The 24,955-nt window shown below is 43.0% G+C and overlaps 1 protein-coding gene across 18 annotated transcripts in view; it reads right to left on the reverse strand.

Moving 5' to 3' along the window:
* The window catches only part of Cadps (calcium dependent secretion activator), a 488,152-nt gene that overhangs the window by 73,829 nt on the left and 389,368 nt on the right, over positions 1–24,955 (reverse strand). For all 18 annotated transcript variants that reach the window (XM_047531270.1, XM_047531267.1, XM_047531269.1 and 15 more), the window contains 4 exons: positions 21,704–21,859; positions 17,185–17,332; positions 7,892–7,966; positions 6,909–6,992 (listed from right to left, as the gene is read on the reverse strand). In XM_047531270.1, coding sequence (XP_047387226.1) covers positions 6,909–6,992; positions 7,892–7,966; positions 17,185–17,332; positions 21,704–21,859 — 463 coding nt within the window. The remainder of the gene's footprint in view (positions 1–6,908; positions 6,993–7,891; positions 7,967–17,184; positions 17,333–21,703; positions 21,860–24,955) is intronic.

The following is a 24,955-nucleotide window of genomic DNA, read 5'->3' on the forward strand; positions in this document are numbered from 1 at the left end:
TATCTTATGTTTGCTTTGAAAGATGTTCTGTGGTCTGCAAAAGAATATTAAGGGAAATGGTTAACTTTGGTTGTTTATCTTTTTTTTCCTTCCGTAAGGTTTCGGTGGGGTTGCTCTGGACAGCAGGTATGATAATTGTCAAGTGCATCTTCAAGGCGGCAACTGGAAATGAGGATGTCCTACTAGGTGATAAAATGATCTGTCACAGATCCCAAAGTGAATGTCAAATTCTACAACATTGGAGAGTGGCTGATGAAAGAAGTCACTAGAAGACATGTTTTATGGCTCGAACTTTCTAGGGCACGGGGTTTTTGGTTGGTCCATTGTGAACAAAATATATTAGAAGAAAAACATGGTGACTCCTCAGCCACCTTCCAATGGTGGCTCATAGCTTCAGTATCAGAAGCCCAGCAGCCTGGCATTGGCTTGTTATGGGGAGCTGGTTTCTCTGTGACATCTTTGAACTTCTCCAGCTGAATCGATTTTGGTAATATTACTGCTTAAAACCTTAAACTCCAAACCATAGGCAAGCTCCTTCATAAACAAAGTCCTGCGTAGCTCTTGAACCCGGTGACTGTCATTTCTCTTCTTCTGCTGTGGCCTGTCCCTGAGTCCCAAGGCACTCTGAGTTCCCAGAATGTACTAGGCCTTCCCTTTCTCCTCTAGGCCTTGGTACCTTGGAACACTCTTAGTTTCCTTCTTTGATAAGCAAAGTTCTACTTATCCTGTGGGTCTCAGCTTAAATGTCATTTCCTTCAATGGCCTTCCAGATGAGATTGGGTCCCTCTTGGTCTGTAATCCCATTACAATGGCATGTCTCTCTCTCTCCAATATCATCACACAATTACTTGTTGGAAACAGATCTCTCTCACCCAAATGCACAATTAAGGCATTGTCTCCCTTATTTATTGCTAAGTCCCCAGTATCTAGCACATAGTAGGCACTCATTAAACAAGCATGGGATGAAAAGCTAACATAAAACTGAAGACTTTGTGGAAGGCATGAAGGAAGTAGGGAATATTGTGAGTTCATTACTTTGGTGTTATCACAGAACAGACTGGCTGGTGGATAAAATATTTATGAAATAATTTTGAGGGGCAGATGTGAAAAAGAGATAATTCCTTCCCGGAATGATAGCAGTTAGTGGACAGTCCATAGAAGAGTCACCAAGGGATTACATTTACGAGTTTCTGTGGATTTGTGGGGACTATCATTCTGGCCATGATAAAGGAATAAATTTAAGGTGAACACTTTTTTTTTTCTTATGTCTGTTTTTATTGGTGCATTATAATTATGCATAGTGGGATTTGTTGTTATAGTCTCATGCACGCACACAATATAATATAATTTGGTCAATTTCTTAGTAACTGTGTGACTTTGGATGTATTATTCAACATCTCTCATCTGGAAAATGGGGATAATAATGGAAACTATTGCACAGAGTGAAACTGAGGAAAATGCAAGTCACTCACTTAGCACAGTATCCCACAAGGGTCAGCCATTATCAGTATGCTGGGCGCTGTGTCCAAGGCAGGCACCTCCAGTCTGAAATGTTCCAGCAACTGACTGGAATAACATGAATGCAGCAGCTGATAGTTTGATGATGTTATTTACAGAGAGGTTAGACCAGCACTTCTGAATCTTTGTCACCCATTGCCAACCCACACTGTTTCCTAGCCTGGACATACCCCAAAGACAAGCCCAACAGAATACCATCTGAGTAAACACTAACAAACTCTGCGGGACATTCACACTACTCTAAAACCCACATGTGCTTCCTGATCGGCATGTTCTGGGGACAGAGGTGAACTCCTTTGATCCCGTTCTGACATTGATGGAGGTGATGGTGTTTTTTGGAAAGTATAACATCCAAAACTCTCGACAACAGCATCCAGTGCTGCTGATTTACACCAAATCAAATTCAGCCTTTGTTACTGATTCTAGGGGTAGGGGCACGTTTACTTTGTTTTTTCTTTGTTTTTGATTTCTAAGTGACAAAGAAGCTACACTGCTGGCAAAAGAGAGAGAGAGAAAAAAGATAAATGAGAATTTGAGATTTAAGATTGGCCAGGCGGGTGGTGCACACCTGTAATCCCTGTGGCTCGGAGGCTGAGGCAGGAGGATGAAGAGTTCAAAGCCAGCCTTGGCAAAATCGAGGCTGCTAAGCAACTCAGTGAGATCCTGTCTCTAAATAAAATACAAAATAGGGCTGGGGATGTGGTTCAGTGGTTCAGTGCCCCTGAGTTCCATCCCTGGGGCATCCCTAACCCCCACCCCTCAAAAAAAAAGGATTGACTATAGGGTAGGTTGTGGTCTCCTGACTGTCCTAAAATGGACTTTATTCTCCAGGTCCTGAGTGGCTTTCATGTGATGTTGTGACCTCCTGGAATGGATTTGCTTGATGGGAGATCTTAGCTCAATTCTCGGGGCTGTGGAAGATCTCACACAGCTGTTCCATCTTGGCTTTGGGGTGGAAGCCAGACTCTCCTACATCCTCATCCCTCTGCGGAGGAGGCTCGGCAGCTGAGTGGAAGGAACACTCAGGTGGGGAGCTGGGGGGCTTAGCCTCTCTGAGCCTCAGCTTCCTCTTCACCGAGGAGCACTGTTGGAATGGAATTGTTCCGAGGATTCCACAGAAGACGTACATTTAAAGCACTCAGCTCTGTGCCAGGTTCCTAGCAAGTACTTAAGCAATGGGAGCTGTACTCTTGAAGTTATTTTAGACTTCCCAACTTATCTAATATAACTGTCATCGTTTCTCCATGAGGGAAATCATAAGCCAAGGGACTGTCCTGTCTTCTAGGTCACGTAGTTCCATGATAAGGGGCGAGGCTGCGGTTCCTGTCCAGACCTCTCTGGACTGGAGGCTGTCTTTCCTGACTTCCTCTAGGTCTTCAGGTGGCTCCCGGGAGCACTGCAATAAATAGCAGCTATCGGTCTTTCACCTTTGCCTTCTCTGCCGGGGTCTTGGCCCCAAGTGCCCGTTGTGACCGGCAAAATATCCTGCAAAAATGCTGCCTGCCTGCCTGTCTTCTGGAGGCTGCAGCTGCTGCTCTTTCTAGAAGACTCTCCCTTTCTCTTTATCCGTGGTTGACTCCTAAAGCTCAGGGCTCCTCTGCGGAGGGATCCTGGATGAGTTTCCTAGTTCAGGTAACATCCCTCCCCACTCTCCCTTGTTCTCCTGCTGCTACACTTCTCTCCACTCCATCCTTTCCTTTTGCCTGCCTCCTTTACTAACTGCAAGCTCTAGAAGGACAGAGAACATCTTTTCTGCTCATTGCTGTGTCCCCAGTGCCTGGCACGGAACGGGACACAGGGGTGTTCAGTAAACCTACTCCGGGGGAATGAGTGATCAATTGACTGGATGAATCAGTGTCAATCCCAGAACTGGCTTTTGGTTAACAGCTGGACAGGACGGAGGAAAGCATTTGAACTTGCTGGGAAAGACACCTGTGCACCTGCTTGTCCCCCTTCTTGGCCTCCTAAAAGAACAGCGCGAGGTTATCCACAAGACACGGACCTTTCCAAACGAACTTCCCACACAAAAGCACATCTTGCACTCAACGGAAATGGGTGGATAGTTGCTAATCGCGTCTTCCAACTGGGCTGATCTTTGAAAAGTTCGAGAGGCGCCTGCCTCCCTAAATCCCAGACTGCTACCGCTGCCGAGGCTGCTGAGGGAGGAGAGGAGGGTGCGCTTGGGCGCTTCTCGGGCTGGCACGACGAAGCCACATCTCATCCTCCCTCCTCCCCCAACTCCTCTCCAAGAGAGGAAGCAATGCAGATGGAGACGAGAAATAAATATTCCTGCCTGCTCGGTGCCACTGCAGACGTTTTCCAAAATGTCTGGCTTGGACCATGAAATCAAGCCCGCCCAGGAAAGGAGGCGCTCAGCAGGAGAAAGAGGGGGAAAGGGTGGCATATTTGTCGAGGCGCGTCAGCTTTCTGGGGGGCAGAGCACATGGCTCATACTTGGCAGCCCTGCTGAGGTGGGGACGTGGTAAGTGCACAGTAATCCTTGAAGAACGGCATCAGAGATGGGAGCGAAATGAAGAGAATCATGCCGACTGTGGGTGGGCAGGTGCGCTGGGTCTCTGCGGCGCTCATCTGGGGTCTCAGGACCCCCAACTGATTCTTGCGTGGGTTTCAGACGCTTTCTGCCCTCCCTGCCGCGTCTGCCCAGTTCTTTTGACCTCTGCCCCCCTCCTGGGAAGTTAACACCCCTGGGCTGTGGGCATCCTTGAAAGGCCCCCTGAAATTTGGGCAGGAGCTCAGACTCCATGTGGGGAGATATTCCTGCCACCTCTGAGCACAGCTCGCCTCTCTAATACTGGAATACTGGCAGGAGATGGGAACATCGGCTGCAAATGAGAAGTGGGTGCTTTTGGCCTCGAGGTGGCCAAGTGTGTGGGAGAAGTGTCACTAAGAAGGGAAGTTACAGGCCCAGCAATAGGCACCAAAGTGTTCGGCATTACCGAGCCTTCGCTAGGCATGCTGTGAGACTGCAAAATGACTCAGAAGAAGGGAGAGGAGAGGATGGGAGTTTCGGGCGAGGACTCCTGCACAGGACACTCTGGGTCTTTGTCTCTAAACCTCCTGGGAGAGACTGTCCTGGGTCCCCTACTGCTGGACCATCTTCCTGCTAAGTGGGTAATGAGGATGGGGCCCTTGGTGGATTGACAGAAAGGCCAACAGAGACCTATTGCACTGAGTTCAAGATTAGTGCAGTAAATGCATTTGTTCAAAATGAAGACTCAAGAAAAAAAAAAAAAAAAGCAAGGTCTTCTGTAGGGGTCAGGGTGACATTTTCCAGAAATGTTGCATGCACTTGGAATCCCTTTACTCCATTTCCACGATTTCACCGAGAAATGAAACACTGTCTAATATTTCCCACTCATGTGCCCTGAATCCTTCTTTATGAATCTTCCCCACTCATTTGCCCATCTGCCTTCTAGTGCCAGGCAATTGCCAGCTGAATCCCACTCTCTCCAGGAAGCTGTTCAGTGGTGGGGGAAAGCTGGCAGGAGACGTGGGTTCCTGTCCCCACTGTGCCCATTGCTGTGTGACCTCAGAAAAATTACTCCCCCTCTCTGGTTTCTTGGTCAAAGGAGTGTGATGGATAGGTTTCCTTTTAGCTGTGACACATTATAGGTGGTTCTACAGAGTAAAAATGGATGGAATTTCTATTGTCACTATCTCTGTCCTACCCTACCTTCACCAATAAACTCTAGGGACGGGGTCTTCACACTCCTGGGATTAAAGTCGTATGCCTAGGAAGGTCAGGGCTAGGAAGGTTTGGCACTGGATGCTGTCTAGAAACTCTTTTAATTGTCTTCTGTCAACACTTCCCTTAATTCCTGGGAAGACTTAAGTATGGGTTGGTAAAAGAGCAAAGTAGAATATATTTGGAGGTTGTATGCATGTTATAATAATCATATTAGTTAGCTGCTATTAATAATAGCTGCCACTTATTAAGCTCTGTTATAGGCTGGTTCTATAGATCTTATCCACTTCTCACTCCCTTAGAGATGACAGGCTCAGAGAGGGTGAGACCCTTGCTCAAGATCACACAGCTGGTTAATATTGGTAAAAGAATTTGAACCCAGTTGTGTTGGTTTCCAAAGATGGGGGCATGCTACCCACTACTAAGTGCTGGGCTTTGTCTTGGATTCGATACCCATCTGGGAGATTCTTTCTACATTAAGACTGTATTAAAGACCCACAGACAGTGGGTCCTTAGTTGACTGTCTTTCTTACTGTCAAAAGAAAATATCTCAGAGCCAGCAAAATCCTGCTATCAAAAATAATAGGGGTGCAAACAGCTGTGCTATGTGCCCGACACCAGGAAGAGTAGAGAACTGGGTCTCCAAAGCAGCCTTTGTAGCAGCCCTGTTCAGTGATCTCCTATCTACAGGACATAAGCTGCCTTTTCTACTCGGATTTGCCCTAGCCCGATTCTGGCACAATCGGAGCCTCTCAGCATGTATAAAGGACCCAGTCATCTGCCCCAGAGGTTGTCAATGCAAATGGGTCCCAGTCCGAAGCAGGTATGAACGCGTGAATCCGCCCAGAGGGGTCGACGCCAGGTCAGCAGAACACGTCGGATCTGTAGAGACCACTGAGGCTCCACGTGGGCAGGTCTGCCCTGAAATGCAGACTTCTTCGTGAAGCCTCTTGGTTTTTACATGCCCACAAACGAATTCAGTCGAGGAAAACATTTGTGACACGGGAAGGACCACATAAAACGTACTTGCAGCTCTGTAAGACCTGCAGCTCTTCACAGTACAATCTCTAAAGTGAATTTTCCTCATTTACAGGTGAGGAAACCGTGGCCCACAGAAAACCATTTGCCTGAGATAGCTCAGGTGGGTGTCCTCAGGCCACTCTGTGGATGCAGACATACAGAGGTTTCTGTGTGTGTGTGTGTGTGTATTCATGCCCACATTGCACATTCACAAATGAAATAGCAACAATGGGCGGGGCCTGGTGGTACACGCCTGTCATCCCAGCAGCTGGGGAGGCTGAGGCAGGAGTATAGCGAGTTCAAGGCCAGCCTCAGCAACTTGGCGAGGCCCTAAGCAACTCAGTGAGACCCTGTTTCTAAATAAAAAAATAAATAAAAAGAGCTGGGGATGTGGCTCAGTGGTTAAGTACCCCTGGGTTCAATTCCTGGTACCAAAAAAAAAAAAAAAAAAAAAAGGAAAGAAAGAAACAGCAACCACGTCCAGTTAACTGCCGTTACGAAACATTCAGATGATTCTCTTAATGTTACTATTACATATTAATAGTTGATCTCAATGAGCATATACATGCACATCCCCCAAACACAGAGGTGCAGCCGCTTTCCACCTGCAAACCCAAACCCCAACTAAAACCAAACCCAGGAAAGAAAGAAGCTCTTGACTTACGGTAAATGACAGAAAAGAAGAAAACAAAGTCCCTTCATCGTATCTGGATAATTTTGCCAGGACTCCTTCCAAGATAGTAACGAACTAGTAAGACAGCAGAAAAGAAAAAAAAGTCATTATTTCAAACCATAATTGTTCATGACAAAGAGCAATCTTTTCCTACCACGTAGAGGCTGGGACTGAGTCCTCTGCTCATTTTTGAATTCTGACTTGATTCCCACCTTCGGAGAAAAGAAGAGGCTGCCTTTACACAGAAATATTTGACTTATCCGGCTTTCTCTTCATTATTATGTGATTGCAAATATAGAGGGTTACAGAAGTGCAAAGTGACAAAATATTATTGAGTTGCGTATAGCGTGCGATAATATTAAATGCACTTTTCAAAATCCCAAACTGCGCAAAGCAGTTTTTACGTTACATATTAGCACTACATTTAATCCAGTCTATTTTTATTTGTATTTTATCAGTAATTTGGGGGAAACAGAAGTTTAGCACTGGCAAATATAAATGTCTTCCCATTCAGCATTACTTAGTTAAAATTCTATAATTCATGAGGGTGACTGAAATAGCTTTATCTGACTTTTATGTTTTATTATGACTCTCACTGCATGTGAAACTAGAGAAAAAGGGGTTTCCGTGATGGCAGAATTCCTTATTACCGTTTAACTTTCTGTATTTAAAGATCTAACTTTGTCAGGGCTGCGAAAACAAAACAAACATTTCCCGCATAACCTCGTGCAACGTTTGGGGACAAATTCTTATTAAGTGAACATATGCCGCTTTATCAATTTATCTTCACAGGGCTTGCAATCATCGGATAATCATTTGGAGCTGCGGCTGCGTGATGTACCATCTTGTTTCCTGAGAGATACAAGTCTCCGGTTCAACTCTCTCTTTTTTTTTTGAACGTGTGACATTTTGATGGAGAGGAAGGTATGACAAAGCCTGATCTCCCATGAAGCATTTCTCCAGAGGCTGATTACCTTTGCGACCAAGAGTGTTATCATTTCCTTAACTGTTTCTTCGATTAGTTCGTCTATTTTTGAATGGTATTGATGCTAAAGAACACAGAGAGAAAAAATATTAGCATGTTTGAGAGGTGACGGCACGACTTCTACCCATAATATTTACTTATTTATTTATTTTTGGGATACTGGGGCTTAAACCCGGAGGCACTTAACCACTGAGCCACATCCCTAGCCCTGATTTTTAAAATATATATATTTTTTAATTTAGATGAAGGGTCTGTCTGAGTTGCTTAGGGCCTTGCTAAGTTGCTGAGGCTGGCTTTGAACTTGCAATCCTCCTGCCTCAGCCTCCTGATCCCCTGGGATTACAGACGTGGGCCACCAAGGCTGGTCACCCGTAATTTTTAGACCAGCTATACATTATAAATAAAGCCTGAACTGCAGAACCAGGGTACTGCCATAGTTCCAGAAGCATCTATAAGATTCTGACTCTAGGTCTTTGATGAAGAGAGATCTGAAACTCTTTAAAAAAATGACCAGGCTCATTAGGCCTTACCTAAGGCTTTAGATGTCTCTAATATATGTAGACACATACACAGAATTACGAATAATGTGCATAGGTGGCTTAATAGCCTGGTAGCGTGTTGATCTGGATTTTCCAAAGCCAGATGCCATAATAATCTAATAAAGGAGATGAAAAATTATCTCTGGGAAGCTGCTGGGGGAAATGTGGCTTATGTAACTGGATCAATCCAAAGGGAATTTGACCAACACACTGATTTTGCAAAAATTGTCCTGAAACCTTGAGGTTTTAGGGTTTCATGCCATGGAGCTGCCCACTTTTAAATACAGGCGTGAACTTGGAGTTGTGGCAAAGTATCAGTGAACCCTGTGACAAGTGACCCATTTCCTCCATTCTTGCCTAGGCAGATCCAGGCTGAGCACTTCTGAGATAACAGCTAAGTTTTTTTTTTTTTTTCAATTTCTCTAACCGTGGCTGTCGATTAAATTTAAATAGCAATGTGAAAACAAACCCACACACAAACAAAAAAAAATCTGCTATAAATGCCAGGGAAAAAGGAAAAGTGATTTCAACACAAAATATTAGATGCCAGCTTCTTGACATTTATTAGATCAATTTAGTATCCATTTGAATTATTCTGTATTTCCTTAACCAAAAAAAAAAACAAAAAAACAATGCAAAACATTGTTATTTGGAAAGGAAAACGCACTTACCCACTCTTTAGCAAACTTTCAGAAGGATGATTAATTAGGAACAGAAAAAAAAGGAACAGTGCAAATGAAAATTAGGACAAGATGAGAAAACGAAAATAATTAAACCATCCCAAAAAAGCTATGAAAACATACAGACATAAGCCATAGGAACGGGATTTAATATTCTGATAACTGGCAGTCAGAATTGTTGAGAATGAACAGAGGTATGTGAGGTTCGTTTGTAAGAGGAAGACCTGGATAAAGTCCCAGGACAAAGTTGAGAAGTCGTGTTTCCTACAAAAATCTAGCTCAGTTTCCTTATCTGTAAAAAACAAAGCAAAGCAGATGATATCATGACCTTGGACCAACGAGCCTCTTCTTACTGATTTTGGAAAGGGAATGAGAAGACATTGGATATAGATTTTTAGATAGATATTTCAAACTTGGAGAGAGTATTTTGAATGTTTTCATCACACACAGACACACAGACACACACACACACTTAAGGCAATGGCTATGTTAAATACCCTGATTTGATCCTTACAAGGTATATACTCCTATTGAAATTTCCCATGTGCCCCATAAATATGTACAGTAGGTGCCAATCAATCAAGAATAAAATAAAACTTAAGAAGATTCTTAGCCAGTCAGTCCTATTATTTAAAAACAACAACAACAACAACAACAACAACAACAAACAGTGCCCAAGCCCTTTCCTGGTACTCAGGTTCTCTAACACATAGGACTGCTTTGAAGATCTGGTGAGGTTCTAGATGTGAAAACATATTGTTAACTATAATTTCAGTTCAAATGTTATTATTTGTTCTGTTCATTATGAAGTAGCTGATGGGGTGAGGATTTTATCACTTATTCATCCTCCTCCTTGTTTGAGTTGATTAGAGGAAAAACCAACGCCAGAGTCCCTGTTGCACATTCCTGGTGATTCAGAACCGAGGTTGCTAGATTGCTAGATTCAAGAAAGGATTTACTTGTCGGTGGTATAAACCTGAAGCTAAATGCAGAAAACTGATCTGCAGAATTCTGTGCTAGAAACACAAAGAAAGATGTCAGAGCAAAAGAATTCAGGAATACTGACAGGGCTCCAAATTCATTTTTAGGTCTTGAGATAAGATCCAGAATCACATCTTGACTTTCCTTCTTCCTGTGACTGTTTCCCTCTGCTAGGTTTTCTTTGCATTGCTAGAAATGAGTCACATTTATTAAATTAATTATGGGATTAAAGTAAGCCAGAAAAGCTAGCTGTGTGCAAAATGATACATTATGAAATACTAACTGAGGGGTTTCTAACCAAGCAGAGAACATCATTGAGAGTCAAAATATTCTCTTGAGAAACTTGGCTGAAGTGATAAACACAGTCAAGAGAAAGATGATGGGTCTTGGTATGAGGAGTTAATGAAGTCATTCTTTAACCCAAGAGAATCACGCTTTCTCTTCAGGAGCTGGGGGACCTCAACTCCTTTCATATGGAGGCAGGGTTGGGACACTGTGGTTATGGGAACCTCTCCTACCTTCAGTTTTTTCCATACCACACTTGGCTCTAATTTCTCTCCAAGAAGTCCCACCATCTCTTCCTTTCACTCTACAAATATTATGATCTTCACTTTTCTCCTGTTAAACTGAATATTTCTCTCTTTGTTTTTCTGTTTCAGAAGTGTTTTGATCTGGTTATTCTGTCTCTTATTTCCACTGGCAACTTGAACGTGGCAATCACTGCCGGCTCTATCTTCTCCTCTCTGCTATGGAACTTGAATGGTCACTGTGGTGGATGTAGAAATCAGAGTCACCTAACCAAGTCATCAAGCAACACACAGAAATCTGGTTTAGAAACTTTCAAGTGCTGTGTGGCTGTATCATCACCCAGGTACAATCACTACTAGTTAGCAGGGTGGTTATCTGGGTATGCACACGTCTCTAAACTCACCTAAAATCTGTAGATTTCATTGTATGTAAATTATGCTTTAATTAAAGTAAAAATCTACCTTGGGAAGATAGTGGGGCAGGGTATTAATTACTTTGCTAATCAGGTAGCAAAGGGATAAGTATCAAAGCAGCTTCCATTCCTACTGGAGTGATTACAAAATACATGAATTCCTTCTGCCAGATTTTTCCTGATATATGAGACATGTTTGGTTGGTTTGCTTTTCCAGAGCAACAAGACTCTGCCTTCAGTCTGCTCTTTCTGGGGAGATATACTGTTCTAGCATAAAGGGATATATATACCACTGGGGCATCTTCTAGTTACCATCGCTGATACCAAATTCTCTTGTCACCAAACCCTTGCAATTTGATTGACTATCCAGTTCTATCTGCATTCTGATATGGGTACAAGAAGGCACTTTCTCACCCCCCCTTTTTTTTTTATTGGTACTGGGGATTGAACTCAGGGGCACTTAACCATTGAGCCACATCTCCAACCTTTTTTATCTCTTATTTAGAGACAGGGTCTCTCTGAGTTGCTTAGGGCCTCACTGAGTGCTGAGGCTGGCTCTGAACTTGTGATCCTCCTGCCTCAGCCTCCTGAGCTGCTGGGATTACAGGCATGCACCACTGTATCTAGCCCATTTTCTCATTTTCCAGCTATCTCTGCTAGCCCTCTTGGACTCACTTGACCTATAACCCTGAATTATACACTGGGGTCCTCTATCATGGCGGTAGCTACCATGGGAACTGTGAGTTTTCAATGGTGTGGAAAGTTTATGGAGTTCACTTTTGCTTCCGTTGGGCTAAGTTGCTGCAAATTCACAATCACGACATGAAAAACATTCCACTTGACTTCCTGCGCTGCACATTTTGCCTTGTCATGGAACAGATTGTGTGTATGTTGTCTTTCTGTTAAGACCATCTGACCTCGGAAACGAGATGAAAACACACTAGACCAAGTGAGAAACTATTTAATACACAATTTCCTCTCTATTGGTACTTCACAAATTTTAATGGAAAAATAAATATTTAAGATGGAAAAGTATGGTTAACAAATGTCACAGCAGCTGCCTTTAGAGGAGACATTATCCCCAAGCAGAAATTCAGGAAGGGATCTTAAAATCGGAGAATACATCACCTTGACAGCATCTAGTCCAAAACAGGTGGAAGGAGGTGGAATCCAGGTGGTGGAATCCAGTATCAGAAACTAGATCTATAATATGCGATTAATATCCAGTGCTCACAAAAGGCAAACTACTTAAAACAATTGGATTTTCCTCTATTCTTAATCCCAATTTTAGGATGCTTCCCATCATCCTTGGTCAACTGATTTAAAAAAAAAAAATCAGCTTTACTTTGGAGACGAATATCTCCATTCTATGAAATGAGAAAAGACAGGAGGGACCATTTTCATGGGATTTTGCATCGAAAGTCTACTCAAGGTCACAGCTATGGCACCAGGCTACTCAGAGGAAGTACAATCTCTTCTGGTTTCATCCTGAGTATTCTCAGACACTTGCTTTCTTAAGCTCAGAAGGGGCCTTGTTCCTACAAGTTGGTCATTTAGGTCTCTTTGATTTCTTTATACTCAGGAGAAATGTCATGGCTTTCCAACATGGCTTGGGAAAACCCACGTCCTTTGGATATGAATCATAGACTAGATTGCAGTATTGGATGGACCTTTAATAGAGATATTTAGTCTATCTCTCTCTCCCACCTCTCCCTGTGTAGTATACTGGGGAAAAAACCAAAAAATGTGTCCAAACCTCAGTTATTGTTTTCATTAAAAAATGTTGAGTCGTTTGGGGGGAAACACGCATAATCCTTTCTATAGTATCAAACAGAACCATGTCTAGAAAGAGGCACTGCTGTTTAGCTTCACCATGTTCCTATTTGGATAAACCCAAGACGACTTTCTAATCTTATATCCAGAAGTTAAGATGTACCCCAATTTGGGGGAAGGATACTGGGGATTTAACCCAGGGGCACTCTACCCTTGAGCTATATCCCCAGCCATTTTTGTTTTTTAATTTTGAGACAGGGACTCCCTAAATTGCTTAAGGTCTCGCTAAGTTGCTAAGGCTGCCCTTGAACTTGGGATCCTCCTGTCTCGGCCTCCTGAGTTGCTGTGATTACAGGTGTATGTCACTGGGCCTGGCACCTGCTATATCTTTCATTTGACAGATGGTGGCAGTAGGCTACAAGAGTGTGTGTCTTTCTGGGCAAGGCATCATGGTACACGCCTGTAATCCCAGTGACTCAGGAGGCTGAGGCAGGAGGATCACAAGTTCAAAGCCAGCCTCAGCAATGGCAAGCAAGGCCCTAAGCAACTCAGCGAGACCCTGTCTAAATAAAATACAAAACAGGGCTGGGGATGTGGCTCAGGGGTCAAATGCCCTTCAGTTCAATCCCTTAAAAAAAAAAAAGAAAAGTGAATAACTTGCTCAAGGTTATATTGTTTGGTAGTTAAGATGAGGGTTCACAGGACATAGAGATTAAATCACTAGACAATTTTTTTCCCCTAAAAACCAGATTCCAAGGTTAAGCCAAGGTCATTCAACTTTAGCATAGAAGTGATTAGTGGTAAAAATGAGAGAAAGTGACTTCTTATTTCTCATCAGGTATCTCCAATCGGGATGTGGTCTGGTCTCAGGAGGGTCACAGCTCCCCTGAAGTGGCACAGCAACCTTGTATGTAAGAACTGCTTTCTTGAGAAATGGCTCCTTAACTTTCACCAGATTCTCAGTGGAACTCAAACTTATCCGCTATACCTACTGCTCTTCCCAAGCTCCCAGCGCAAAAAGAAAAAAAGTTAAGATCAAAGTCACTTGGCTTGTTGGAAAGAACTGTTCTGCCATCTGGCCTGAAATGTGGGAGCTCCTTCAGGAAGGCCATAATTAAATCAACCTGGAGAGGGACTGTAGCAGTCACTGAGGGTAACGGGAGGCCAGTCTTAGGGTATCACGTCTTTCCTAACCTGGAACGGTGTCGTCCGTGTGAAATGCTTCCCCCAGGAAGTTCCGAGGGGAAACATATATATTAGACTTCATTAAATTTAAAAGAAAAAACTTTACCCCCTTTTTTCTTTTTGCTTTAAAGGAATCTACCAAGAAAGTGAAAAAAAAAATCCACAAAATGGGAGAAAATAGCTATAAATCACATATATAATAGTCTCGTATCCAGACTATATGAAGAACTCTGATCACTCAACAATAAAAAAACACAAATAATCCAGTTTAAAAATTGGGCAAAGGATCTGGACAGCCATCTCCTTTTATAAATATTTTTTTTAGTCGTCAGTGCATTGTTTATTTTATTTATTTATATGTGGTGTCGAGTATCGAACCCAGGGCCTCACACATGCCAGGCAAGCGCTTTACCACTGAGCCACAGTTTCAGTCCTGGAATAGCCATTTCTTCAAAGAAAATATACAAATCGCCAATAAACACGTGAAAAGATGTCAAATATTACTGAAAGTCAAAACCACAAGAGACATCATGAGACACTCATTAGAATGGCTATCTTTATTAAGATGCGGAGAAGCTAAATTTCTTGTATATTCCTTGTGGAAATGTGAAATGGTATAGGCACTTTAGAAAATAGTTTGGTTCTTCCTCTCAAAGTGAAACATAAGCTGGGCTCAGTGGCACATACTTGTAATCCCAGCAACTTGGGAGGCTGAGGCAGGAGGATCACAAGTTTGAGGCCAGCCTTAGCAACTTAGTAAGACCTTGGACTGGGGCTGTCACTTGCAGTAGTGTGCCCCTGGGTTCAAGCCCCAATACCACACATACACAAACACACACACACACAAACACACACACACACACAGAGTTAAACATACATTGTCCTTATGATCCAGTGATTCTCTTCCTAGATATATACCCAAGGCAACTGAAAACTTAGGTCCACAGAAACACTTGCAAATGAATCTTCATAGCAGAATTATTCATAATAGCTAAAAGTAGAAACAATGTCCATCGGCTGATGAATAGATAAACAAATATAGTATATCTATTCAATGGAGTATTACTTAGCCATAAACAGGAAGGACCAATACATGCTACAACATGAATTTTGCAAACTTTACGCTAAGTGAAAGAAGTCTGGCACCCACGGCCACAAGAAATGTCCAGAATAGGAAAATCCTTTGAAACAAGCACATCTACAGAAAGTAGACTGGTGATTATATCAGACAGGGAAGTGAGTGGGTACAGTCACCAGGGGGTACTTGGCTTATTTCTGGAATGATAAAATGTTCCTAAAATTGATGGTGGTGATGGCTGTATAACTTTGAATATACTGAAACTGTTGAGCTGTACACTTTAAAAGGGCAAATTTTATGAGGATGGGGATCATATCTCAATTAAATAAAAAGCAGCAGCAGTTTCAAGGAGAGAAAAGGTCAGGAGGAATAATATTCTGGAAAGTATCAACTCAAAGGGATCTTTGGTGAATTTAGAGATCTCCTGAAACAAGGCTCTGTGAAGCCTGAGAGTGTTGAGAGTCCCCCGGAAAAGCTCAGGTGGGTGGTGGGGGATGAAGAGGTGCGGAGGTAGAGAGGGCTCGCCGGCTTGGGTGCCCTCTTCTCTTCCCATCTCTCTTTCCTCATCATCCAAAGCAGTTCTATTTTTAGCTTCAGAGGCTGGCTGTCTCCATAAGGTTTGAAAAAGCCGATTCTGCAGCTAAAAGCAAGCTAAAGGATAAAACTAGAATAGTGCTATTGTTTTACAGATGAGGAAACTGAGACCCAAAGTAGCAGACTGACTAGTCCAACTCCAGTTGGCAGAACAACCAGGGCAAGGATCCGGGTGGTTGGACACCCAACACAGGCCTTTCCCCGGGGGGAGCTATTCTAAGTGCCTTCAATCCTTCATGTGAACTCAATTTTGGAAACTGAGTCTCTAGACCAGTGGTTCTCAAAATGTGGTCTCTGGGACTGCAGGATCAGCATGCCCTGATATCAGGAGCATGAATTCTCAGCTCACACCCCAGACCTCGCAGAAATGCTCCAGGTGGGATCTAACAATCTGAGTCTTAAGAAGCTCTCTGGCTGAGTGTGATGTCCCTTGGAATTTGAGAACCACAGCTGGAGATCATTCACATGAAGCATGTGGAGCTGGGGAAGAGAACTCAAGTCCTCTGCCTTTGACTCCAGGGTCTAGAACCTACTCCCCGGGAAAGGCTCAGGAAAATCAGACAGGAGCAGAAGTTAGCAGGGGGTGGCTGAGGAAGCACACTTGTCGGGGATACAAGGTTGAAGAAGATCTTGCCAGGAAGAGAATACCACCAACCCACATTTAAAAATGGAAGGTGCCGAAAGAGAAAATAAATAACGAATAAGGAGCAAATATAATTTAGTAAAAATTCTGAGCATATAAGGCTGGTATCGAAAGATCTGATTTAGGAGCAATTTATGCCAATTGGCAACAACATAGAGTTGCCAGAAATGTTTCTGAATTAATTCTAAATTGGTATATGAATATCTAGCTGGCTTAAGGCCATCAGAGAAAAATGATCATGATATCTCTAATCAAGCCCGAGTTGCTGTTTCCTTCGCCTTTACATTTTAAATACCACTTTGGAGTTGGAAACTCAGCAAAGGATGAAAACTTTTGGTCAGGGAAGATTCACAATCCATGCGAATCTATAGAAAATGGAAAGCCTGCAATTGTTTTGGACGTTCAGAACCTGCCGGCTGGGGATTGGATTAGCAGCCTGATCTAACGTTGTACACCTTGGAAGTAGCTCGATACAAGCAAGAGTTCTGGCGTCCAGATGTTCCAAGTGATAACCTGCACTTCGAATGTGAAAATGACTTGCATTCTGGCAAACTCAGATCTGTTGGAGATACCAGCCTAATAAATAAGGTCATCAAACATCATTTAGCTTAAAGGAACCTTACGACCACCCCGATTCCAGCCAAGAATCACTTCCAAACAACTGACAATCTCATCAGCACATGCCTTGGAAATTTACTTGACAGATACCGAACACTCATCCGCGACTTCATCTACAAATGTGAAGAGTATATTTCTAAAACTAGCAGGCTAGGGTGGATGGAAGGAATTTGTGAAGTTTTCTTCTACATGATCAATGGAGACAGAAAAAAAAAATCTTTTTTTTTTTTTTTTTTTTTTTTTTTTTTTACCTCTTGGCCCATTTCCATGCTGCAAAGTTTTGTTGATTGAGCTTTGGCATCAACCATAACATTAAACATGGTGCATATTGACTGTGGGACTCGAAAATCTGTTGATCGACTGGTTTTTTGCAGCTTAACTTCAAATGCAATCCTGGTTCTATTAAAACAAAGTAGGAAAAGACCAATTCAGTGTTCAGATGGCAGCAGGTGGAAGAGACATTTTCTGAGAGGCCAGTGAAAAAGAAAATTGAAGGCTGTAATCAGTTTCAATCGACAATGACTTCACATGTGTTCTCTTTTAAATGACTTCCCCATCTAAGGAAGGGCCTATTCATGGAGACAGCCACGCACACCCTTCCTTTCTCGGCAGTCCACGGAACACCTGTAGCTCAGCGTATTTCTGTCTATAGTTTACATGCTACGGAGAACCCTAATTGCAGGAGAATGAATGAATTAACAAAAACCCGATTATAGCATTATAGCATATGTAAGTTCTCTCACATTGGCAACGGCCTACCTTGAATCACTTCATTAAAAAAACACAACACAAAAAAGCAGTTTCTAATCTTTAACACCTCATGGTGGAGAGAAATCTTAAGTGACATTTATTGTTTTCTTTCTTGCTGCTTTTGAAAGAGACTGAAAGGGGGAGAAAAAAAAATCCAGCAAATTTATTGCATTGCTTTAAAGACTGAAACAAAACAAAACAAAACAGTTTTTGCTTGTTAAAGGGTCATAAAAAGGAGATGGATCAAGCTGTTAGAGATGGCTACCTTTGGGGAGGAGAGTGAGATTAGAAAGGTGTGGTACTTGGAAACTTCTGCTGTTTTGTTTTGCCTTATTTTCAATGTCAGTGTATTATTGTCAATAAGAATGTATTTTTATAATTAAAGCAATATATTTAAAATACCAATGTTATATCTATTTAACTTGTAAGATGGACATAATACACACTTCGAGAACCGTATCCTCTAATGTAACCTAATTCTGATGTAGATCCAGTTATGACACCGGCAACATGCTAATTGTCCATAGGGAAAAAAACCTAGCTCCACATGGCTGGTTGGTACTGCAGGCGTGAGATCTAATCCCTGATATCGGGCATTGTAAAAAGGCCCAGCTATATTTTAAAAGGTTCCTGGGAACTGTGTCGCACTGCCGCCTGTCTTTAAAGGAAAGCAAGTGGTTAGTGAGTGGCTTTAGGAAAGGCCCTTTCATGGAAGGCCCCTTTTCAGCATGGTTCACTGGCGGGTTCCTGAGCTCACGGAGCCACCAAGTAGGTACTGCTTTAAGAGGGATCTGTCGCAGTTTTCTAACTGTGCATCCGAGGACCACACAGCTAGTTAGCTCAGGAAAGGATGCCAGCTTGCTAACATACCCCGGGTGCATGCAGGGAAGCCAAGTATAATTTCGAAGGTTGGAAGCCCAGTTCTTAAGGGGGGGTTAAAAAAAAAATCTTTAAAACCCAACCCTCCAAACACCCCTATAGATTATATGATCATGTTAAAGATAAAATGCATTTTGGCTTCTAAAGACTCAGTGCACTGAAGTAGCTTTCTAATCATGATGATCATTTTAAGCTCTGCTGAAAATACATCATCTTCTAGTTTTGGGAAAAAGGAGGGCTGATGGGAGCTGAGTTGGACAGGTCCCTGTGCTGATCTTCGGAGGCTTGTGTGCCAGTTCCGGCCCAATTTGAGAGATGGAAATGCTAAATCTCTCCCTTCCAGTGAAGTAATCGTCTTCTGTTTTCACAAGAGAACTGTTCATAGCCCTTGGAGTGTGGGGCTGTGAGAACAGCAAGATGAATGTAGAATTAATATGACTGAGAGGGCTCTCTGGGACCCGAAAGCTAGGCGTGCAGAGTTCCCTTAACCCAGCTGGCTTTGTGTTCAGCGCAGACCTGACACAGACTAGGCCCCAAGGCTCTGTAAATGTCAGACGGATGCCTTCGATATCTTGGAAGCTCCGACCTGAGGAGTGCCTGCCTGACTTTTTGGCATTGCCCATTTACATCTGTGAAACAATATCCTCACTACGTTGTCCTAGAGCAGGAGTTATTTATTCCTTCCCAAAGAGGAACACGGTGGTTCTAGGTTCTTCTAATGTAGATGTTATGGGTTAAAACACCCTAGGGCTTCTCCAGGTCTTCCTCTGAAGCTGGAGGTCAAGGGAGGATATTTCCACCTGCTTTTGCTCTTGGCTGCTTTGCACCTGTGTCCAGGGCTTGAATGGAAGGAAATTTCAGGAGTCCAGGAGTCATACAAGTGCAGTGGCCCAGCTTCTGCCAATAAAAGGTGACTTAACTCCTATACTCCTAGCATGCTGCTAGGTCCCGGAGAGGGTGAGTATTGACAGAACCAGGTCTGTGTCCTGCCTCTGTGAAACTATCATTCTCTTCAGGCTTCTGCACCATAAAGATGATTGCAATGTGATAAGGAATAAAACAGTCCTATCTACCTTTGATATCCTCATATCTTCCCCTTTTCTCTGAGCAAAGGGCATAAAGGACCAGCTACTCAGCAGAGGACATAAATGTCTTTCTGCACAATTATAAGTGCATCGATCAGGAACTGGTAAGGCTCAATTTGAATGCTTTTCAGTCCCTAGGACAGATTGGGCTAGGACTTTTGGATGTAAAGAACTGTCTGCAAGAAATTTTTTGGTGGATGGGTTTGGCTATCAGAAAAGCATGGCTTTTCTTAAAACAGATAAAGATTATATAGGAGATGGTGGAATTCAAAACCCCAACAAAAGGGTTTCACCATGGGTTTGAGAAATAGGCCTGTCCTTGGTTCTAAAAGTGAGAAGAAAAGGGCAAAGTCCAGGATCTGGATCACCAGGACTTTAAGCTTCTGGAAGCAACATTGAGCATCTGCCCAGATTCTCCGGTTCCCTCTGAGAGGCTGTCCACCTACCTGGGGTGATGATGTTCTTTTGCCTTTTGGGTTTCCAGTGCTGAGGCTATGACTTCTCTTTTCTTCTTTCAAGACAGAAGATGATGAATTCAGAACACTTCCAGGCAAACCCTGCCCCCATCACCCACAACTGATCCATCAACTAAACTACACAACATCTGGAGATCTGGAGTGGCCTATGCAGCTTGTATTGTAGTGGATTTTTTTTTAAAAAAAATTTTGAATGAGGAAAAATAATGGGACAGTTATGAGTTGGAAAAAGAACTTGGGTCTGTGCCTGGGGCAGGCAGGGTGATGATGATGATGGTGTCAAGCCAGTGGATTTCATGTCTGTACTTGATCTTCAGTTATGGGCGCTCCGTGGGGGAAGGGAGGTGGCCCTTCTTTCTACATTGCCTGCTGAGAACTCAGCACTGGGCCTGCCCTGCGGGAGGGGCTCAGTTTTTGTTGGATGGATGCATGTCGTCCTCCTTCTCGTCCCCTTACCTTCTTGGAACTTCAAGTGCCGTGTTCCAAGTTCTATCCTAATCCTACAAGCCACAGGGACAAAATGGGCAATTTGTAGGAAGGCAAAGTGCATGTTTAATGTCTCCTGCACCTTTCTTGATATCCAATCAGATTCTGACGGGGAAAATTAATAGTTGTCACCCTGTAGGTGCTTAGTTCACATACACAGAATGATTGATGGGACTGGGTCCAGTCTAACTTTGTGAGAAAATCACCTGAACCAAATACCAAATATACTGAATACACTAGAACTGCATGCTCATCTCTTCTTCTTCTTCTCCTTTTTTTTTTTTTTTTTTTTTAGTACCAGGGATTGAACCCAGAGGCACTTAACCACTGAGCCACATCCCCAGCTCTATTTTGTATTTTATTTAGAGACAGGGTCTCGCTGAGTTGCTTAGGGCCTCGCCATTGCTAAGGCTGGCTTTGAACTTGTGATCCTCCTGCCTCAGCCTCCTGAGCGGCTGGGTTAACAGGCGCGCACCACTACACCCTGCTTGTTCATCTCTTTTTTTCCCCTCCCAACTCTCCGCCTATCCATGCACATTCATGCATTTAACAAATAGTTATGAGGTAAGTATTTTCTTGTGCCAGAAACTGCTAGATATTGGGGATACAGAGATGAACAAGAATGAACGTAGTGCTGGGCACAGCGGCGCATGCCTGCAATCCCAGAGACTCAGGAGGCTGAGGCAGGAGGATCGTAAGTTCAAAGCCAAACTTAGCAACTTAGGGAGGTCCTATCTCTTTAAAACTAAAAATTTAAATAAAAAAATTTAAAAAAGGACTGGGGACTGGGGTTGTTTGATGCACTTAGGTTCAATTCCTGATACCCCAAAAAAAAAAAAAAAATGAACATGTGGATCTTTCCCTTCATGGAGCCGATAACTATGAGAAAATTGGCAGCCAAAGTATTTTGGGTTTGGGACAGATGGGTGGCAGGTGAATACAAGCTAGACGCGGACAGTTATCACTTCAGCTGGCTTTTACAAACAATCACTGTCTCCATAAAACTCTAAATCACAGTGAAAGAGAAGACATCATCCTGGTGCTAGCGGACAGTGGAAGAGGGGTGCCAGATCTGTCCAGACCCCTGTGCTTACCTTTTGACACAGGACTCAATCATGTCACTTGCCATCAATTTCAGTCGCTGTTCTAGATGCTTTCCAAATTCTTCCTCGGGCCAGTGCAGGTCCCGGATGAAGGTCTGAAGTGCATCGAGTTTCCAGAACAGATCTTCCGAGGTGCCTGATCCATTACTGGCAGGAGAAAAATTAGAAGACCAGAGTCACCCAGTAGCCCCAGGTTCTGAAGAAATGAACACAGAGACAACTGTGGGCTAGGAGGCTTAAGGCAAACAGTGGCTTCCACATACAAAACGACGTGTGTTGGCGGTGGAGGTGGGGGCAATCTCCGCCGCAGCTTTTGAGTTTTACCATACAGGACCTAGTCAGCTTTGCTCTGCCAATTACTCCAGACCCGTGAGAAGTCTGAAGAAGGGTTTGTTCCATAACAACTAGGAGAATGGCGTATGGTAAAAATCAGCCTTCCTTCAATAACCACATTAACACATGTGATGATTCAGATGAAGGCCACGCACCAGGGGGAGAAGTAAGTTTCCACGGATAATAACTACATGACAACATGCAGTTATTAAAATTCTGGGTTTCATGCATTTCCCCAGCTGCCCTCCGGAGTGGAGGCCTCTTGGAGATTGCACAAGACTTTTCGGTTTCAGTGCTAACAAAGTGGTGAGCGAGGACCTGCTTTCTCTCTTGAAGAGCTGGAAAGAAACTGGGGTGACTCAGATCAAGACGGGGGACACCGGGGTACCTCGAACCCAAAATTCATGTTCAGTTTGATTCTCATTCCAATTTTCACAGACCAGCCTGTTGCACAGGCAGCCCCAGGAGTTGGGGAGTGGGGACAGGGCAGGGCAGTGGACCGGGGAGATTTGCAATGCTCTAGGGCTCAGAACCTGAGCTCTTTTTCCGCTGTACCATCTTACCCAGTCCTCTGTACAGATGGGGAAATGGGAGGTGATTCCTTTCTGTCCAATGACGTCTAAGGAACTTTTACCTGGGGCATCCACAAAAAGCCTGTGTATAGGAAATGATCCACTCTCATCTTGCCCTTCTCTGGCTGGCTTTCTCTTTTGTAACAGTCCCTTTTGGAGCTCTGAGGGGTGGCCACCCCCTACCCCCCTTCCTCGCATACCACTAATGCTAACACAGTAATTTATAAAATGCCCAACACACCATGCATTATCACTTGTTCCGACATCGTCTATAGAAACAGATGAGAGTGGGTGTTTCTATTGTGACAGATGCCAGCTGCATTGAATTAATGCTTCAGAGAGAAATATAGCTAGTGCATAAATGCATACACAGCTACTGCGGGGTGGGGAGGGGGCACACTCCCAACATGCCGGGAGGGAGCCTACGGCCTGGACCGACAGGATAATGTTTTCAGGACAGACCAGTCTGAGGTCAGTACGTAGATGTATCTGACACGAAGGAGCAGGTAACATGGAAACACGTCCTTAAAATGAAAGGTGGCAAAGAAGGAAACTGGAATTATGAAAAGATATAGAATCAGGCATTTCCTGGTGGGTGATGGAGCATCCACGCCTCCTTTTCAGATACTGCCGTAAGCATCGTGCAAAAGAGATGCTTTTGTCTCTCTGCGGAAGTTCAGCCTTCCCCCTGTCCCATCCTAGGCCTGGGGAAAAAAAGAAACCCCAACTTTGTCTAGTCTAAGCCCCGTTTTGGAACTGCATGGTTTATGTTTTAAATCATTAAGTACATATGAATGCAATAATTGGTATTTATTACAACAACATTTTGACACCCATCTGGTTTCAGAGTTTCAGAAAATTCTCGTAGGGGTTTTTTTTTTTTTTTCCTTTGAAGAGCTTATTATTAAGTTTTGACATGAGGAAAAGAATATTTTCTTTTTATTTTTAAGATAAACTGCTAATGTTAAGGCAATAGCACCAAGATTATTTTGATTGCTAAGCAGTTACCAAAATGTGTTCCCACTCATGCCTTAATTAATTGAACGGAGACCATTATCTGCTTTATTACAATGTCTTGATTCATATCTTTTCAAAAACAGTATCACAGAGCATGCAGAGAAGGTAAGAGAAGCTTTAAGATATTTACTTCTAAATTTTAAACAGATGCTACCTAATCTAACTTTTAATAGTCATCTTAGCATGAATATGATATGTTTTTCGTAGACGATTTTTTCCTGAGATATACATTTTTTTGAAGGTTTTAATTTGTTGAACATATGATTTCATTGTGAACTTGAGAGCAATTAGAGGTTTTTAAAAAATGTGAGGTAGCTTTGGAGAAGCCAAGCGAGAAGCCATTTTAACGTCCTGTTCTCTACCTGGAGTCTATGAAAATAAAAATGCTGACAGCCGTCCTGACGAACGTGATTTCGAGATTTCAAAACATCACTGCCAGTTTCAGATCATTTTTTATTCCTTTGATAATAACACTTCCCTTTGAAAACGTGCCAATTTATTCTTTCAAGAAAAAGCTTATCTGGCCTATAATTAGCTGTGGTCGAAGAAAAGGATCAAAGGAGGGTATAGAATTGCTAAACCTTATTTCACTTATTAAATCATGCACGTGGTTCTAATTTAATTTCCCTGAGGTAGAATTTAGGGGTGCCTGATCTTCTTGCTAGGGAAGAAAGGGGAGAGGATTCATTTTCTAAGCTAGAAGAAATGGCTACTCAATTCTTACTCCCCTGAACTGCTGGCTTTGAAGAAGTGACACAGGCACCAAGAAAAATCACCACTTATAACCCTGATATTAGTAGAGACGAAGGCAAAGAATGACCCTACCTCTCAGACCACAGGTGACATAGCTACCCAAAATTTAATGTTGCCTGGTCTGAATCTTGCATTTTTCACATTTAGAGCCCTTCTTGGTACCTCGATCTCAAAGATCCTTACTGTAATTTGACCTAGGAAAGTATCTTTACATAGTATTTATATTACTAGGGCTTGATCCATTCAGAAATTTTCATTTAGCCTTATGTAAACTGTTACTACATCCTGCCATTTGCTGACACTGGAAATATGCTTTATGGCTTAAACAGTCTCTAGGAATTTATTATTATTATTATTATTGTTATTAAAAAAATCAAAACCCAGCTTCTAGGTAGGTATGCTTCCCTCTTAGACTTGGATCAGGCCAGAGATGACTGGCCAGCCCGTCAAATAGGTTTCCTGGACGATTTTTTGAACGACTAACTCCTGGAGTCATGTCACCTGCATGAAAAAAAAGGGGGGGGGGATAGAATCCTTTTGCAAAATAATTCAGGAAGTGAAACATAGT

This window comes from Sciurus carolinensis, chromosome 17, assembly GCF_902686445.1.
Source record: "Sciurus carolinensis chromosome 17, mSciCar1.2, whole genome shotgun sequence".
In the NCBI taxonomy this organism is placed as follows: Eukaryota; Metazoa; Chordata; class Mammalia; order Rodentia; family Sciuridae; genus Sciurus; species Sciurus carolinensis.